General features: G+C 42.4%; 2 protein-coding genes across 2 annotated transcripts; one reads left to right on the forward strand and one right to left on the reverse strand.

The window, feature by feature from the left end:
• Nucleotides 1-2,986: 2,986 nt before the first annotated feature.
• MRPL10 (mitochondrial ribosomal protein L10) lies at nt 2,987-14,045 on the reverse strand. Its single transcript, XM_001372456.4, has 5 exons — nt 13,823-14,045; nt 11,508-11,677; nt 9,755-9,919; nt 9,293-9,437; nt 2,987-5,463 (listed from the first exon to the last, which is right to left on the reverse strand). Exons 1-5 carry the CDS (start codon nt 13,872-13,874, stop codon nt 5,204-5,206), a joined length of 792 nt encoding a protein of 263 aa, XP_001372493.1. The 5' UTR covers nt 13,875-14,045; the 3' UTR covers nt 2,987-5,203.
• Nucleotides 13,977-18,948, forward strand: LRRC46 (leucine rich repeat containing 46). Its single transcript, XM_001372496.4, has 8 exons — nt 13,977-14,452; nt 14,562-14,670; nt 15,429-15,537; nt 15,665-15,711; nt 15,905-16,014; nt 16,444-16,513; nt 17,434-17,579; nt 18,446-18,948. Exons 1-8 carry the CDS (start codon nt 14,443-14,445, stop codon nt 18,805-18,807), a joined length of 963 nt encoding a protein of 320 aa, XP_001372533.1. The 5' UTR covers nt 13,977-14,442; the 3' UTR covers nt 18,808-18,948.
• Nucleotides 18,949-19,021: the final 73 nt, after the last annotated feature.

Below are 19,021 nucleotides of genomic sequence, written 5' to 3' on the forward strand. Positions count from 1 at the left end.
GTAATAGAGGAATCTTTTAAAACCAAAAGGCCAAATCATAGATCCACATAAACAAGTGATAAATCATATGTTTTCTTCTGCATTTCTACTCCCACAGTTCTTTCTCTCCATGTGGATAGCACATTCTTTCTTGTAAGTCCCTCAGGATTTCCTGGATCATTGCATTGCTATTAGTAGCAAAGTGGATTACATTTGATCGTTCCACAGTTTCAGTTTCTGTGTACAATGTTCTCCTGGTTCTGCTCATTTCACTTTGCATCAGTTCATGGAGGTCTTTCCAATTTATAGAGAGATCCTCCAGATTATCATTCTTTTTTTTTTAATTTTTAAACATTATTTTATTTGGTCGTTTTCATACATTATTCACTGGAAACAAAGATCATTTTCTTTTCCTCCCCTCCCCCTTTCCCTCTCCCATAGCCGACGCATGATTCCACTGGTTATCACATGTGTTCTTGACTCGAACCCATTTCCCTGTTGTTGGAATTTGCATTATAGTGTTCATTTAGAGTCTCTCCTCAGTCTTATCTCCTCCAACCCTGTAGTCAAGCAGTTGCTTTTCATCGGTGTTTTTACTCCCACAGTTTATCCTCTGCTTGTGGGTAGTATTTTTTAGATCCCTGCAGATTGTTCAGGGACATTGCATTGACACTAATGGAGAAGTCCATCACCTTCGATTATACCACAGTGTGTTTGTCTCTGTGTACAATGTTTTCCTGGTTCTGCTCCTCTCGCTCTGCATCACTTCCTGGAGGTTGTTCCAGTCCCCATGGAATTCCTCCACTTTATTATTCCTTTCAGCACAATAGTATTCCATCACCAACAGATACCACAATTTGTTCAGCCATTCCCCAATTGATGGGCATCCCCTCATTTTCCAATTTTTGGCCACCACAAAGAGCGCAGCTATGAATATTTTTGTACAAGTCTTTTTCCTTATTATCTCTTTGGGGTACAGACCCAGCAGTGCTATGACTGGATCAAAGGGCAGACAGTCTTTTATCGCCCTTTGGGCATAGTTCCAAATTGCCCTCCAGAATGGTTGGATCAATTCACAACTCCACCAGCAATGAATTAATGTCCCCACTTTGCCACATCCCCTCCAGCATTCATTACTTTCCATAGCTGTCATGTTAGCCAATCTGCTAGGTGTGAGGTGATACCTCAGAGTTGTTTTGATTTGCATCTCTCTGATTATAAGAGATTTAGAACACTTCTTCATGTGCTTATTAATAGTTTTGATTTCTTTGGCTGAGAACTGCCTGTTCATGTCCCTTGCCCATTTGTCAATTGGAGAATGGCTTGATTTTTTGTACAATTGATTTAGTTCTTTATAAATTTGAGTAATCAAACCTTTGTCAGAGGTTTTTATGAACAGATTATCATTCTTTATAGCACAATAGTATTCCATCACCATCATATACCACAATTTGTTCAGTCATTCCCCAATCGAGGGACACTCCCTCATTTTCCAACTTTTTGCCACCACAAAGAGTGCAGCTATACTGGGGGCAAGCAACCTCAGCAAGACAGTATATGACAAACCCAAAGATCCCAGATTTTGGGACAAAAATCCACTATTTCATAAAAACTGCTGGGAAAATTGGAAGACAGTGTGGGAAAGATTAGGCTTAGATCAACACCTCACACCCTACACCAAGATAAATTCAAAATGGGTGAATGACTTGAACATAAAGAAGGAAACTATAAGAAAATTAGGCGAACACAGAATAGTATACATGTCAGACCTTTGGGAAGGGAAATACTTCAAAACCAAGCAAGAATTAGAAAGAGTTACAAAATGCAAAATAAATAATCTGGATTACATCAAATTAAAAAGTTTTTGTACAAACAAAACCAATGTAACCAAAATCAGAAGGGTAGCAACAAATTGGGAAACAATCTTCATAAAAACCTCTGACAAAGGTTTAATTACTCAAATTTATAATGAACTAAATCAATTGTACAAAAAATCAAGCCATTCTCCAATTGACAAATGGGCAAGGGACATGAACAGGCAATTCTCAGCCAAAGAAATCAAAACTATTAATAAGCACATGAAAAAGTGTTCTACATCTCTTATAATCAGAGAGATGCAAATCAAAACAACTCTGAGGTATCACCTCACACCTAGCAGATTGGCTAACATGACAGCTATGGAAAGTAATGAATGCTGGAGAGGATGTGGCAAAGTGGGGACATTAATTCATTGCTGGTGGAGTTGTGAACTGATCCAACCATTCTGGAGGGCAATTTGGAACTATGTCCAAAGGGCGATAAAAGACTGTCTGCCCTTTGATCCAGCCATAGCACTGCTGGGTCTGTACCCCAAAGAGATAATGGACAAAAAGACTTGTACAAAAATATTCATAGCTGCGCTCTTTGTGGTGGCCAAAAATTGGAAAATGAGGGGATGCCCTTCAAATTGGAGAATGGCTGAACAAATTGTGGTATATGTTGGTGATGGAATACTATTGTGCCAAAAGGAATAATAAAGTGGAGGAATTCCATGGGGACTGGAACAACCTCCAGGAAGTGATGCAGATCGAGAGGAGCAGAACCAGGAAAACATTGTACACAGAGACTGATACATTGTGGTACAATCGAAGGTGATGGACTTCTCCATTAGTGTCAATGCAATGTCCCTGAACAATCTGCAGGGATCTAAAAAATACTATTCACAAGCAGAGGATAAACTGTGGGAGTAAAAACACCGATGAAAAGCAACTGCTTGACTACAGGGTTGGAGGAGATGAGACTGAGGAGAAACTCTAAATGAACACTATAATGCAAATTCCAACAACAGGGAAATGGGTTCAAGTCAAGAACACATGTGATAACCAGTGGAATCGTGCATCGGCTATGGGAGAGGGAAAGTTGGGGGGGGGGGGAGGAAAAGAAAATGATCTTTGTTTCCAGTGAATAATGTATGAAAACGACCAAATAAAATAATGTTTAAAAATTTAAAAAAAAGAGTGCAGCTATATTTCTGTACATCACTAATTTATTTGAAAATTTTTATTTAATTAATTTTGAATATTTTTCCATGGTTACATGATTCATGTTCTTTCTTTCCCCTCCTCCCACTCCCCTTCCGTAGCCAATGAGCAATTCCACTGGGTTTTACATGCATCACTAATTTTTTAGAAAAGATTTTATTTATTAAGATAGAATTCAGGGGCAGCTAGGTAGCACAGTGGATAGGATCAAAGGTATGAGGTTGAGAGGACCTGGGTTCAAATCTGACCTCATGACACTTCTAGCTGACCTAGGGAAGTCATTTAACTGTTATTGTCTAGCCTTTACCAATCTTCTGTCTTAGAATTGACACTAATAGAGAAGGTAAGGGTTAAAAAAAATTTTTTTTTAGTTTTAAAAAAAGGTGAAATTCACTGGTAGCCAACATTCCAAAGAGTCACCATCCAAATTTGTATTTCAATCTTGAGCTAAAACAGAGGCCTTTCTGGGGTGGAAATGGAGGTGCCCTTCAGAAGGTCTGCACTGTTTTGGTGGGGGAGTGGGGATGGGGTCTCAAACCTGCAAAATAACACAGGTTAGGTACCCTCAATCTACCCCTCTGACAATAGACCATGAATTTAAAAAACAAAAATTTTTATAATTGTATTTCTACATAATTGTTTTCATTTGTTAATTCTTTGCATATTATTTTATGTATTTATAAACATTCTAAGAAGGGGCCCACAAACTTCACCAGACTGCCAGAGGGGTCCGTGACACAAAAAAAGAACGAGAACTCCTGCCCTGGAGATTAGCCTTCTCAGATGTTTGGAGATTGAGGAGGCAGAGATGAGTAACAGTGCCGACTGACACCCTGAGCAACTGCTGTCTCACCATGGAAGAAAATGGGTCTGAGAATAGGACACTCAACTCTTGGGGGACCACAAGAATTTAATATGCCATTTCCAGACAGAGGGATTGACAACTTTCCTGGTATGAGAGGCCTGGAGCCATATTAAATCTACTCTCACACTGACTGTGTGGTCAGCAATGCAAGGTCCTTCATTGGGCACTGAGGGAAGCTGGCAGCTACAGAACCTAACTGATAGGGCCATTCATCCACTGCTAAGGGAAACTGGGCATTGCTTTGGGCCTAGAATCAAGTGCTGCTTTGTTTGCCCCTGCTCTCCTCTCCCATTCCCATTCTACCTAGACCAAGGATTACCATAATGATTTCTATTTGGAGCTGCTCTCTTCTGCTCCTTAGATCAGGAGCTTCTAGCAAGATAGGAAGTCTGGTGCCACTAGATTCTCCAAAGGCAGAGAACTAAGTTTCCTTCTTACCCTCAGTGCTCTAAGGGGACTAGGCACTCCATACCCAGAGGATGAGTTCAATATTCCTCCTTAGCTTCACCCCTCCATCCCCCAGTCCCTTCTTCCTTTCTCATCCTCTTTCCTTTCCAGTTCAGCTATTGTAGAAAAGGGAGATACTTCATCTAGCAATGGTGGAAGGAGCAAATTACTCTTGAATGCCCATGATGCCTCTCTTCCTCTACCTAGATCAGGTTTCTGATGGATCAAGGAAGCAAGGTGACTGGGCCCAGTGAAATGTGTGTTATTAGGAGGCCCTGGGTTTGAGCTCTGATAATTACTAGCAGTGTGGGTCTTATGTAATCACTTAATCTCACTGAGCCCAATTCCTCCCTTGTGAATGCGAGACAATACCTACATTACCAATAGGTATATTCTCACAGGGATGTTGTGAGTAAAGTGATTCATAATTATCTAAGAGATATTATTAGTTTCAAATTAGGAAGACAGGTGGCAGCAACCAGGCCTCTGGTTTCCCAGCTTTGCTTTGAACCAAGGGTCAAGGAGCTCCTCTCCTTCTCTGCTTCATTTTCATTTCCAACTCCAAATTCTGGCCTATCCTGTACAGAGGACAGAGGCAGGTAGGTGGCTTAGTAGTTAGAGTGTTAGTCCTGGAGTCAGGAAGACCCGAGTTCAAATCCAGTCTCAGATAGTTCCTAGCTGAGGGACCCTGGACAAGTCACTTAACCTCTGATTGCCTGATGAAAGGATCCACTGGAAAAGGAAATAGCAAACCCTTCCAGTATCTGCCCAAAAAACTCCATGGATAGGTCCATGGGGTCACAAGAGTAGGACACAACTGAACAAGATGACAAAAACATCAAAGGCTCTTTTGGGTCAAAGAATATTTATAGAGCAGGTAAGATGTGCCCAGCTAAGTGTCTGTTACAGGGTCTGAGGAAGCTGGCTCTCCACTGCTGGGCACTGTGCTATCACCATCTTTTTGCTGCTGTCTGATATACTGATCCAACATGGCAGTCAGCTGAAGGGGCTGGCGCTGTAGAAGGGAGTGGGTCTGAGATGTCAGAAGGGTCAGGCCCCCTACCAACTCCCCTTGGATCAAAGCCTGGGAGGGCAGTTTGGAATAGTTCAGGAAACCTTGAGAGCTGAGGATGGTGTCATCAATGCAGCCACCTGGAAGAAAATGGAGAATGTCACTCACTAGGTATTTTGGGGTTTTTGTTTTGTTTTTTAGAACCCTTATCTCCCTATGTCCCTTGTGTGTAGCTAGTTATCTACATATTGTCTTCCCTATTAGAATGTATGAAAAAAAAAAGTATGATTCTTAAGGACAAGGATTGTTTTTTGTTTTCCCCCTCCCTAGTTTCCAGAGTATATAGCTCAGCGCTTGACACATATGACTTCAAAAATGCCTCCCATTAAAGTGGTAAATGTTGAAGGGGATGTTGCAAAATTGGGACACATATACTGCTAGTAGAGTTCTGAATTGGTCCAACCATTCTGGAAGGCAATTGGGAACTATTTACAAAGGGCTTTAAATGACTGTCTGCCCTTTGATCCAGCCATACCACTGCTTGGTTTATATCCCAAAGAGATCATAAGGAAAAAGACTTGTACAAGAATATTCATAGCTGCACTCTTTGTGGTGGCCAAAAATTGGAAAATGAGGGGATGCCCTTCGATTGGAGAATGGCTGAACAAATTGTGCTATCTGTTGGTGATGGAATACTATTGTGCTCAAAGGAATAATAAACTGGAGGAATTCCTTGTGAACTGGAAAGGCCTCCAGAAAGTGATGCAGAGTGAGAGGAGCAGAACCAGGAGAACATGGTACACAGAGACTGATACACAGTGGCACACTCAAATGTGATACTTTTCTACTAGCAGTAATGCAATGACCCACAACAATCTAGAGGACTTATGAGAAAGAACGCTATCCACATCCAGAGAAAGAACTGTGGAACCAAAAATGCATTAGAAAATATATGATCGACCACGTAGTGCAATAGGGATGTGATTAGGGTTTTGATGTTAAGGAATAGCTCTACTACAAATATGAATAACGTGGAAATAGGTTTTGAACAAAGATACTTGTATAAGCTAGTGGAACTGCTTGTTGGTTTTGGGAGGGGGAAAGAGAGGGTTGGGGGGGATCATGAATTATATAATCATGGGAAAATATTCTAAATAAAAATAAATAAAACTTAAAACATTTTTAAATGCCTCCCATTTCTGGGCCTGGCAATAGGCATTTTTGAAGTACATATGTGCTAAGTGCTGGGCTATACTCTGGAAAGGAAGAGAAGGGAAGCCAAAAGATGGAAGTGAGAAGGCAGAACATTGTGGGCCTGGGGGATAGTCAGTGCAATGGCATGGAGACGGGAAATGCAGAGTGGCATTGCAAGAACTGCAAGTGAGTACATGGAGGGAGAGCAAGTTATAAAAAGGATGGAGAGCCAGGATGGGGTCAGATGATGAAGGGGTTTAGATGTCAAAAGGAGGACTTTACAGGGGAATCTCAAAAGTTTTAGTGAAGTTTTAAGCTTTCAAAGCAAAGGGGAATATCAAAAGGAGCCACTGATTGGAGTGGGGAAAGATTTGATTTGGGAAGATCATATAGAAGGCTATTGCAGGAGGCCAGGGGAGAGAGGAGGTCCTGAATTAGGGTGGTAGACTGTGGGAATGGGGAGATGGGGATGTATACAAGAGATACTGTGCAAGTGGAAACACCAAGATATAGTAAAGGATAGAATATGAAGGTGAAGGTGAATGAGAATGAGAATTGAAGATAACACTGAGGTTCTAAGCCTGGAAGGTCAAGGGACTCTTTGCTGACCACCATCATTGAACCTCTTCTGGATTTGTCTACTGAGTCTAAGAGCACTTTTTTACCCCTACCAAATAAAAGGAACTAACATTTATAACTAGCATTTACATAGTACTTTAAGGTTTGAAAAGCACTATCTCATTTGATCCTCACAACAAGCCTTTAAGGCAGGTCCTATAATAATAGGACCCCATTTTATCCCCATTTTACAGATGAGAACCCAGGCAAGCAGAAGCCCAGTATTTTGCCAAAGGTTAGTGTCTGATGCCAAATTTGAACTCTGTTCTTCCTGACTCCTGGCTGGCTCTCTGTTCTCTTAGCCACCTGGCTCTATTTATATTGTGCTTTGAAAAAACAAACAAACCCTTATCTTCTGTCTTATGTGAAGATTGGATTTGGTTCTCCCCAGATTGTAACAATAAAGTACTTAGCTCTTCCCGGATTGTGAAGATTTAAATTGTAACTCATGTCTATTTTTAGATTTTAATCCCCATAAGTGTAAACAACCTACTTAAAAGTTAAGTATGGGGTGGGAGTGGGGGGGGGGGCAGCTGGGTGGCTCAGTGAATGGAGAGTTCAAATCTAGCCTCAGACACTTCCCAGCTGTGTGACCCTGGGCAAGTCACTTAACCCCCATTGCCTAGTCCTTACCACTCTTCGGCCTTAGAGGTGAAACACAATATTGACTCCAAGAGAGAAGGTATGGGTTTAAAAAAAAAAGTCATGTATGAAGATCTGCCCATTTAGATCTAATCACCAAAAGTGCAAATATCCCACTTAATCATGAAGTGGGAGGTCTGTGACCCACTTGTGCAATAGTGGATAACAAATCAGAATTAACTAACTGCCTTCTGGGCAGTCCTAGAGCAGAGCGACAGCTGTGATTGGTAGATGTGAAATTAGGGGAAGTGATGCAAGAGAAAATGTCTTTAAAAGAGAAAGTGCTACACAGAGTTGGGTATTCTTAGAGCAGAGTTCAACTTGAACTTCCACTTTTGCTGGATAAAATTCTTCATGCTTTCGAGTTGATGCTGGTGAAGAGGGGCAGAAGGATCTGCTGACTGGACTAACACGTGGTGAGTGAAAAAGCTGACTCTTAACTGCTGGCTTTTCTCTGAAGAGACCAGCCTCAGGAAAGACCTATCCTCTTGAGAAACTGCAGGGTTCCTCGGCTTTGCTGAGGCTGGATGAAACTAATTCTCCCTGCCTGGAGGGGACAGGAGTAAATTACTTGGTGCTCAGACTAGATATCTTACCTTATGCTCTCTCTGATTTCTTGCTTCACTCTTTCAACATTTTGTAAATAAATTGTAAATAAAATATCTTTGGAATTAATTAAATTCCTGGTGACTACACTCTTAAATAATCAAGTCCAACTCTTTAAAAATTAAGCCCCCTTTCCCCTTACACTTAGAATCAATATAAGTATCAGAAACAGGAGGTCCTGGGTTCAAATCAACTGAGGTTAAGTAACTGGTCCAAGGGTCACACAGCAGGAAAATGTCTGAGGCTAGACTTGAACCTATCTCCAGGCCTGATGCTCTATCGACTGAGTCACCTAGCTGACTCATATATTGTGCTTTTAGGTTTGCAAAACATTGGACAAACATTCTTAATTCCTCTCAACAAGATTCTCTAGTTCTAGCAATATATTTCCCAAAAGCCTCTTCTGCCTCCCAACCTTTGATTAGGCGGTTTTAATGCCTTGAGAAGACAGTCTCTCTTCCACCCTCCATCCTCTCTAGCTAGTTCAGGAAGTCATACATTATTAATTACATCTGGCCCTGATCAACCTATCACCTTAGTACTGAGATTAATGATTTGTCCTCCATTAACTGACATTTGTGTATTTATACATATAAAAAGTATAAGCACATATTTCAAATCTTCACTTATGTGTCCCAATATCTCCATTATATACTTGACAGCAGGGTCCTGGGGACTGTTATACGCAATTATACTCAGTAGAGTTATACTGAGAGGGATATCAAATCCAAGGTATTGAAAAAGACTGAAGTGGTCTGTATAATCTGACTAGGACATTCCCTACAGTTCTCTCTTGGACTTGATGGACTTCCCTAGGTGTTCAATGCCTCACTCACACGAGCCTGGCCAATATATCCAGTGATGATAGCGCCAACTCCATCTCCCCCCTCTGCCAGTCAAAGTTCTCACCAAGTAGTGGTAGGATAGGCACACTCTTCAAGACTCGAAGCATCTCCTTGGCCTTGGGTTCTGAGCTCACCAGCAGCATGTTATGTCCAAAAAAGAGGGGTAGCAGGTTTTGATATTTGGATTCTGCCAAGAATGGCCTCAGAATCTAGGGTAGGAAGAGCATAATTGGCAGACAGGAACAGCACATTAAAAAATACCTGATTATTAATAGATGGCATACTCCTATTAATAAATATTATACTAGGGGGAGAAATGTCTACCACTCCCCAGCCCCCCATATTCAATATCTGTCAGCATGGGGATAAGAAGTGGAAAGGGAACACAGAGCCATCATAGTCATCCCAAGCTTCTTTCAAGACTCCCAAGCAAGTGTTTAGGGAATGAGCAAAAGGAAATGGGCAATGGTACTCTAGACTAGGAAGAAGAAATTAGGGGAAGCTGTGATCCCAGATCCTTCCTTACTGAATTGGGGTAGACTTTCACAAAGATGTTGTGTTTTCGAAGCTGGTGCTTGACAAGGAGTTTGTCCTCAGCACTCAGGGCCACATTCTGACAAACAGCAATCATTCGGTTTTTCCTGAAAATTTCTGTCACCTCCCTCAGGAGCAGTCGATTCAAGCCCGATTCCTAAAGATTCAAGAGAGAGGCAATATGTACAACAGATACTGAGCATTTGCTTGTCTCTTACCCTTAATTAACACACACACACACACACACACACACACACACACACACACACACACACACACACACATACTCACTCACTCACTCACCCTCCTCAGATGGGGCATGGCTATTTCATTCAGCTCTATTTGGAGGCACAAATAAAATGACTTCTGTAAGCCTTTCTAATCTACAAGCTCTCAGAATAAATGAAACACTGAGTACGATTTTTAGTTTAAAGTAGTAGGGGCTTACAAAATGCAAAATAAATAATCTGGATTACATCAAATTAAAAAGTTTTTGTACAAACAAAACCAATGTAACCAAAATCAGAAGGGTAGCAACAAATTGGGAAACAATCTTCATAAAAACCTCTGACAAGGGTTTAATTACTAAAATTTATAAAGAACTAAATCAATTGTACAAAAAATCAAGCCATTCTCCAATTGACAAATGGGCAAGGGACATGAACAGGCAATTCTCAGCCAAAGAAATCAAAACTATTAATAAGCACATGAAAAAGTGCTCTACATCTCTTATAATCAGAGCGATGCAAATCAAAACAACTCTGAGGTATCATCTCACACCTAGCAGATTGGCTAACATGACAGCTATGGAAAGTAATGAATGCTGGAGGGGATGTGGCAAAGTAGGGACATTAATTCATTGCTGGTGGAGTTGTGAATTGATCCAACCATTCTGGAGGGCAATTTGGAACTATGTCCAAAGGGCGATAAAAGAATGTCTGCCCTTTGATCCAGCCATAGCACTGCTGGGCTTGTACCCCAAAGAGATAATGGACAAAAAGACTTGTACAAAGGTATTCATAGCTGCGCTCTTTGTGGTGGCCAAAAATTGGAAAATGAGGGGATGCCCCTCAATTGGGGAATGGCTGAACAAATTGTGGTATATGTTGGTGATAGAATACTATTGTGCTAAAAGGAATAATAAAGTGGAGAAGTTCCATGGAGACTGGAACAACCTCCAGGAAGTAATGCAGATCGAGAGGAGCAGAACCAGGAAAACATTGTACACAGAGACTGATACATTGTGGTACAATCGAAAGTGATGGACTTCTCCATTAGTGTCAATGCAATCCCTGAACAATCTGCAGGGATCTAAAAAAAAAATACTACCCACAAGCAGAGGATAAACTGTGGGAGTAAAAACACCGATGAAAAGCAACTGCTTGACTACAGGGTTGGAGGAGATAAGACTGAGGAGAGACTCTAAATGAACACTATAATGCAAACTCCAACAACAGGGAAATGGGTTCGAGTCAAGAACACATGTGATAACCAGTGGAATCATGCGTTGGCTATGGGAGAGGGAAAGTTGGGGGGGGGGGGGGGGGAGGAAAAGAAAATGATCTTTGTTTCCAGTGAATAATGTATGAAAACGACCAAATAAAATAATATTTAAAAAAAAAATAAAGTAGTAGGGGCTCTCCCAGAGTAAATGAGGCAATGAACTAAATGAATGGAGTTCCAGCCAAGGAAGCAAAGTTAACTTGATCTCAGGCACTCCTCCAGTAACCTGTCCTCTTCCTTACCTGTTGGGATGCTTTGGAAGGGGAAGGCAAGCAACGTGGGGGAATGGCAGGTTTGGGGGGGATATACTGGGTCAGTGCCATTAGCTTCTGCCGCTCAAAATGCATAACTCGAAAATGTCGGGTGACAGCCTTGGAGCCATGGCGGACACTCTGGATGGTGGGCAGCCGGCCTGACAAGATAGAAGAGAAAATTGGTAAGAAAGGACCTAGCATGAATAAAAGGCATGGAGTTAAAACACAGCCTCCTTGCCTCCCTTCCAATAGAGACAATTACAATTCTTATCTCCAACATTCTGAAAATGATCAAAGCCTACCTCTTATTACTTGTTATGTGACCTTGAAGCAGTCAACTTATTGACAACTATCTGACATTTCCTTTTGGCAAGGATGGGAGATAAAGTATTTTAAACTCTTCTGGAAAAATATCACAATGTCACAATCATTATGACTATAAGAGGAAGCATGGTATAGTACAAATAAAACTAGGATTGAAGTCAAGAATGGATGATTTCAGGGGAAAACAAATTGAACAGAATTAGGAGAACAATTTATACAATGATGCATTATAGAAAAACACAACTCTGAAAAACTTTAGGATACTAATCAATGCAATGAGAAATCATGTGTTCAAAAGTATGAAGATGAAGCATGTCATTGATGTCCTGACAGAAAAATGATCAACATTAAATACAAAAAGAAATATATAATTCTGGTTATAGATAATGTGGGGATTTGGGGGAGGGGGAACTAGGTTATGCAACTATATATTGAAGACATTATCCTTTTTTTCTTAATGGGGAAGAGAATAATAGGACCAATTAATTTTTTAAATGTTTGTTTACTGAAAGGATAAAAATTTTAGAATGGAATGCCTACACCAAGTTGTTGTGAGGATCAAATAAGATAATATATGTTGTTGTGTTTAGAACTATAAGGTCTTGGAAGTTATATAAATAACTTTAGTAGTTACAAAATGAGAAGACTTGAACTAGATCACAGAACCATAAATTTTAAGTTTTTGTTGTTCAGTTGTTTCCAATTCTTTATGATCCCATTTGGGGTTTTCTTGGCAAAGATATGTTAGTAGTTTGCTATTTCCTTCCCTAGTTCACTTTGCAGATGAGGAAACTGAGGCAAATAAGGTTGAGCAACTTGCCTAGGGTCACACAGCTAATAAGTGGTGAGATTTGAACTCAGATCCTCCCAACTCCAGGGCTGGTACTCTATCTACTGTACCATCTAGCTGCCCCTTAAATTTTAAGTAAGATGGGGCTCAAGAAACAACCTTAGAGGAAACTGAAGTCCAGAGAGGGAAATAACTTGTCTAAGGGCACTGTAAGTAGAAGAGCTATGATATGAACATAGGTCCACTAATGTCAAAACCCATGCCTTATCCACAACTGGTTTTTAGGTTCCCTTAGAGCTCTAAAATACTATAAAAGTCAAGTTCAGTCCTATTTAAATCTATAAACAGCTGCAGAGGCAGTAACTTTTCCAAAAGTCTCAGAGTAAAGATACTAAAAATCCCTCCTATTATTGTCACAGCAAAACCCACACCTAAACATTCATTCAACAAGCACTTATTATGGTCCAACTATATGCCAGGAACTGGGCTAGGAAGTGAAAATATAAAAGACAGAACAATAGTCCTGGCCTTCAAAAAGTTTACATTGGAAAAAACAACAGGGTCCAAGAGAGAAAATATTTGCAAATACACAAAAAGCAATATATTATAGTGTAGGAAGACCCTAAACAATGGGGCGTGGAAGGGGGGGGGGGGTTGGATCAGGAAAGATCCTGCTTAAGTCATGGGGTGTGGGTTATTTCTTGAAATTGGTTGGTGATTCTAAGAGGCTGCATTGAGGAGAGAAAGCATTCCAGGCAGTGGGAGCAGTCGGTAAAGGTGTGGAGGTGGGAGATGGAATTTCACGTCCAAGGGTGCCAGTCAGCCGAATGTGTTAATAATAAATCTGTTAAGGTAGACTGGGACCAGAATTGTGAAAGGCTTTTAATTTCATACAGGCATTTTACTTGGTCCTAGGGCCAATTTGGGTCCATGAGAACTTCGGTCCCAACCTCCAATGCTCCCAATAATTGGATGCACATTAGTGGTCACTTGGCTTAGAAGCTGGATAACATTGACCGCTGGGGTCAGGAGTCACCAAAGCCGTCTGTAGAGAGCTGGTTGGGTGTAGAGGTTGCTGAGTAGAGGGAGGGATCAGAGGTCGGCAAGGGTGCCAGGGTTCTGGGGTCCTGGTCTAGAGGGCTCTGGGCGTTTCCCAGACTGCTCCATGAGGACGCTGCCCGCGCCTTACCCGCTCGGGGCCGGAGCCGCCAACGAAGAAGCCCAAACACGGCGACCGCCATCTTCGCCGGAGGTCTGTACGGGTCCCGGTTGGAGGTGGAAGTAACAAAGCATTATGGGGACTCCAGGCTCAGAAGCGGAAGTCGTAGCACGGCTCGAGGGAGGAGCCCACGCCAATCTTCCGGACTCCTTTCTTCTCCCTCCCCCCTCCGCCCCGCCTTCTAGAGATCACGTGAGCGCAGGCGCAGATCAAAGCGTCCTTGTCTCCTAGCAACGAGGTCCGGGTGCCGAGAACAGATTTTTCTTTGTGCCTGCAGGGTGCTGCAGCCCCAACCCGCATTGCAGCGCCTCCCCCTGGCGGGCTCCCAGATCGCTGCTCCCTGAGCTCTTCTTTAGATCTTTAACCCTCCATGCCCATTGCTTCTCAACTATTGACACCCTTTCCTTCTCCTCATTGCACCGAGGGTCACCCAACTCCTCTCTTGATACCTTTCTCCCAGACTTCAGAAGTTCCCCTTCCCTCTCCTTACCTCACTCCTGATTCCAGTATCCCCAAGTGTTTCAAAGCTGTCCACTCTGTCTTCTGTCCTCCTACCACTGAACTTTAGTATTACCCACCCAAAGGAAGCCATGCATGGAGGTAACTAGATAAGTGTGCTGTAGATTTTTCCCTGCTTAACCAGACCTTTGAGGGTCATTGTCTCATTCATTTCTAGGAAGAGTATGATTGGGTTCTCTTTTCTTTTTAGTTGTTCCTGCTCAGAGCCCTGTGGGAAGAGGAGGTATCTGCATTTCTGATGCCCTCATTGCCAAGAGAAACTTGGCCTTCACAAATGAGACGGATCCTCCAGAGGTGATGTGAGTATCTAATGGGATGGAAGGTGTTTTAAACTCCAAAACTCTATTCATTAACAAACCCCCTTCACCACTCTCTTTCCACCAACACCCCCACACAATACACTTAAAACAACAAAATATTGCTGAGGTTAGGGAAAGTCTTCTTCTTTGGGCCATCGGAAAAAAGAATTAGAAAAAAAGTGGGTATAGCTGATGGTTTACTGAAATTATCTCCTGGTGTCTCAGGTAGTCTGGGGGTCTCATTTGTTTCCTCTTTTAAACTTTTACCTTATATCTTAAAATAAAGACTGAGTATTGGTTCCAAGGCAGAAGAGTGGCAAGGGCTAGGCAATTGGGATTAATTGACTTGCCCAGAGTCACACAGCTAGGAAGTGTGTGAGGTCAGATTTAAATCCAGAACCTCTAATTTCCAGGCCTGGTTCTCTATCCACTGAGCCACCTACTTGCCCCTCATTTGTTTTTTTTTTTAAGAAAAAAAAATTTAAAAAGAAAGAAATGAAAAACTCTTCAGAAACAATCTTCCTTTATTATCGTTTTCATCAGACTCACTGGAATTTCCCATTGCAATTTTTGCTGCTCTGGAGAACCTGGGTCCAGACTGTGCCAGATCTAACAATCCTTACTACATTCATAAGGACATTCTAGTTGAAAGCTGATTGAAGTCCTTCAGCACTGTTGCCCTCTGAGGGATTGCTATTTCTGGCTTTGCAACACTGAAGACATGGGACTATCACTGTAATATTTGCTTCTCTTCCCAGGGCTCAGGCTCTTGCTGCACTGCAGACTGTCCGCCTAGACGGAGAAGGTATAGGCTATATTGGAAATCTGGAGGGTCTCCAAGCCCTTCATAGTCTCTACCTTCAAGAGGTGAGTTTTCCCAAACAACCAAAGGGACAGTTTTGAAGGGCCTAAAAAGGCCCCATTTGTATAGCAGCCCGATTGTTCCATTGTTTCTTTCTTTACTTCTTCCCACCTCTATGTTTTTCTATTACAGAATGAGATTGAGCGAATTGAGAATTTGGACTGCCTCCCATCCTTGCGGTAGGTAATATAGTCTAGTCCTATGGGTTGTGGGGGCTTTGGAATACTCACAATAAAGTCATGGGTCCGTTTTCAGAACAGTTAGCCTAGCTTTCTCTTCTTTTCCAATATCAATGCCTCCGGATTCCACTGTTTCCCTTTTCCTTTACTACTCTGATTAGCAATTTGTGTCTTTATTTCCCTTTTTCTCTAGCTACCTAACCCTAGCAGGAAATAAGATCCAACAGGTAGAAAACCTTCATGGTCTTCCACAACTGCAGCTCCTGGACTTGTCCCACAACCAAATTGCAACATTGCAACTAGGTAAGAGACCCCTTGTCCTGGCCCAGGACACTGAGCCCCCCTCCCTTTTTTTTTTAAACCCTTACCTTCCATCTTGGAGTCAATACTGTGTATTGGCTTCAAGGCAGAAGAGTGGTAAGGGCTAGGCAATGGGGGTGAAGTGACTTGCCCAGGGTCACACAGCTGGGAAGTGTCTGAGGCCAGATTTGAACCTAGGACTTCCCGTCTCCAGGCCTGACTCTCAATCCACTGAGCCACCCAGCTCACCCCCACCCTCCCTTTTCAATGCTATCCCAATTCCTCAGAGGTTTCAAAAGAACAGGGTTAGGTTAAGAGGAATGTCATACGTGATTGCCAAAAAAAAAAAAACACAACTCTGCACTTGGCAAAGGTGGGAGTGAGAAAGGAGATGTCTTACTTGGCTTTATTTTCTCCCTTCTTCCTGTATAGCTGAACTTCCTCAGAATCTCCTAGTCCTTAGTCTTTCTGGGAATGGTTGTACCAAGCAGAACGGCTACAGGTAAGTAAATGGGAGGGAGTCAGATCTATAGACTAAAGGAACCAAGCAATCTATAGGATAGAATGAACTTACTCTGTTCCTCCACCATTTCCCAATGGTACCCAAAGTTCCATCTCTTCTGGCTTAGACTACTTTTGATTTGGGAAGTGTATAGGGTGTTCAGGGAAAACTAGCACCTCTAGTATTAGGGCTCAGTGAGCCTTTTTCAGGGCTGCTTTCTTCCTTTGGTGTTCACCTTTCATCTGTTCTCACCTATGACTCCAAGAAGCTGTAGCATGTGCAGCAGCCACACCCCAGTAAATCATCTTGGCAAGCTGGCTAAATCAATCTGAAGGTTGATATAGGCTTCAAACCCATTATGAGTTAGTGGGATATGTATGTGAAGCCTTCCCTCTGCAGGATGGGTGGATGAGGACGATTTGTTCCAACAGCCAAGAAGGCTGAAATAGGCACTGTGAAGCACATAGAGCTTGATTAGACAATGAAGAAGCCAAGATCATCCACTTCATCCTGAGCCATCAGGTGTTGTCTTGACTTTTGTCTTGCCACTGGACTTTAATGTCTCTGGAAGACAGAGTGTGACTAAAGACTTTATACAACTTTGCCTCACTTAACTACAATTTGTATGGGAGTCAAAAGACATCCCTAACAATATCATGTTGCTCCTCTTCTAGTACAACAGATAACACCTTGGACTGACTGCTTTATTTCTGTAGCCCACAGCCAGGTCCCAAATGATGATGGCTAGACCAACTACTGAGGAACTTACACCCTTTTACCAGACAGACTGTCGTCTTGAGGGGCAGAGCTAGGGGCTGTTTTTTCCTCTATCTTCTGTGTCTCCTTGCTCCCTTGGAGAAGGGCCCTTGCACACACAGGATATACTTTTCCCACACAATGCTATCTTTTCTTCCCTTTAGGAAAATGGTGATAGAGTCCTTACCTCAGCTTCTGGATCTCGATGGTGAGACAGTGCCAGGATGGGAGGACCCAAAGGAGGAGGACAAAGTGACTGACATCCAGGATGAGTTCCCTGAGTTGAGTGGCCCCTTCTGTACGGAACGAGGTAACTGTTTCCTCCCAAAGCATAAATACCACCAAGCAGATAGTGGTGTGAGAAGGGAATAGGAAAGTCAAGATGTCACCTTAACAAAACATCCCCAGGCAAGAGAGAAGGGACAGGGCAGTTTCAGCAGGCTCAAAAATGAAAAACTATGACTGTAAAAGGTCTTTAGTCATGGAAGTACTTAGTGACATACTCTTGTATCAAACCTCCATGTGTCTAGCCTTATATCTTCATCCATCTCTTGGGAAGGGAAATTTATATAGGAAGCTTAAATGTCTTCCCAGATGCTCACCACATAGAAACACCCCTTCCCCAGTAATCCAGAGCAGTTAACTGGGGCACATGACAGTTGCTGGGCTTCATTCTGCCCCAGCCTGCCAAATTCAGAGGACACCATCAGCACTTATATTCCTTCAAACAACAAAGCTTGACAAATAAGTTTCAAGTATAATTAATTTTTAAAGGCTGTAGATCCAACAAATGCTTTGTGTTTGAATCCCAAAGTCTCCAACTCATGGGAGAGAGTACCACAGTAGTTACTATTGCTTCTTGCTTAAGACTCTGTCATATGTGCTTGTGAGAAGCATGTGCCAAGCCTTCTTTTTTCTTTTCCTGTAGAGGAAATAAATACCTATCCCTTCCTTAAAAATAAAATCAAATAATGGGATAGGATGCAGACGCCAGATGAGTTCCTCTTTGGCCCTGCTCTTCAGCCTATGGTAGGTCCTCTAGCTATATTTCAGGCTTTTGACCTAGAGATTGGTTTGTGCAGCTTATCCCAGATGAACAACAGCTAAGTAGAGTTCTGGATCCAGCCTCCTCTTTCTGAATTCAAGGACATAGGTCTGTGTTTCCTTCTCTTACAGGCTTTCTAGAGGAATTGGAACAGGAGCTGGCCAGTCATAGGGATAGGAGACTAAGGGAGGCCCTGATGGAACATCAGATCAGGATGGCATGTAAACCTGTACTCACTGACCTCTCATCACTACCAGGGGCCCCTCTGTCCAAGAACCACAGCCCACCCCCAATGCCTGGGAAAGACACAGTTGGGGCCAGCCCCACTGCCAGTTCCCCTGGGCAACCTTCTGCCATGAGGAAACCCTGTGGCCTAAACAGCCAGGGGCAGAGCAACAGAGTTCAGGTGGAAAGAAAGGGAAAGCAGACCACTGGCCCCCAAGCCAAGACTCAACATGCTACCCGAACAACAACGATAAGAGCCAAGAAATGAATGACCCCAGCCTCTTTAGAACCCACCTTTTCTCGGCCAGCAAAGCTATAGGAGAGATAAAAGGGTGGGAAAGAAGAGTAGCCAGGTCTTTAAATTCCCATTTCCTGATAAAAGCTCATTCCTAATAAACAGCTTCTGGCATCCAGTTGCTCATTTCACATTACTGGCTAGGGAAATTAGATTGGGAACTCCAGTGACCTGCATGGCCATTCTT

Source organism: Monodelphis domestica, chromosome 2, assembly GCF_027887165.1.
Source record: "Monodelphis domestica isolate mMonDom1 chromosome 2, mMonDom1.pri, whole genome shotgun sequence".
Taxonomy (NCBI): Eukaryota; Metazoa; Chordata; class Mammalia; order Didelphimorphia; family Didelphidae; genus Monodelphis; species Monodelphis domestica.

Excerpts from the sequence above, each read along its gene's own strand:
- MRPL10 (XM_001372456.4), bottom strand. The coding sequence starts at position 13,874 with ATGGCGGTCGCCGTGTTTGGGCTTCTTCGTTGGCGGCTCCGGCCCCGA. Across the intron at positions 9,920-11,507 it reads CTTCCAAAGCATCCCAACAG|GAATCGGGCTTGAATCGACT; the intron begins GTAAGGAAGAGG and ends TTGAATCTTTAG. Across the intron at positions 9,438-9,754 it reads TGAAAGTCTACCCCAATTCA|ATTCTGAGGCCATTCTTGGC; the intron begins GTAAGGAAGGAT and ends TTCCTACCCTAG.
- LRRC46 (XM_001372496.4), top strand. Across the intron at positions 15,538-15,664 it reads ATAGTCTCTACCTTCAAGAG|AATGAGATTGAGCGAATTGA; the intron begins GTGAGTTTTCCC and ends TTTCTATTACAG. Across the intron at positions 16,015-16,443 it reads AATTGCAACATTGCAACTAG|CTGAACTTCCTCAGAATCTC; the intron begins GTAAGAGACCCC and ends CTTCCTGTATAG.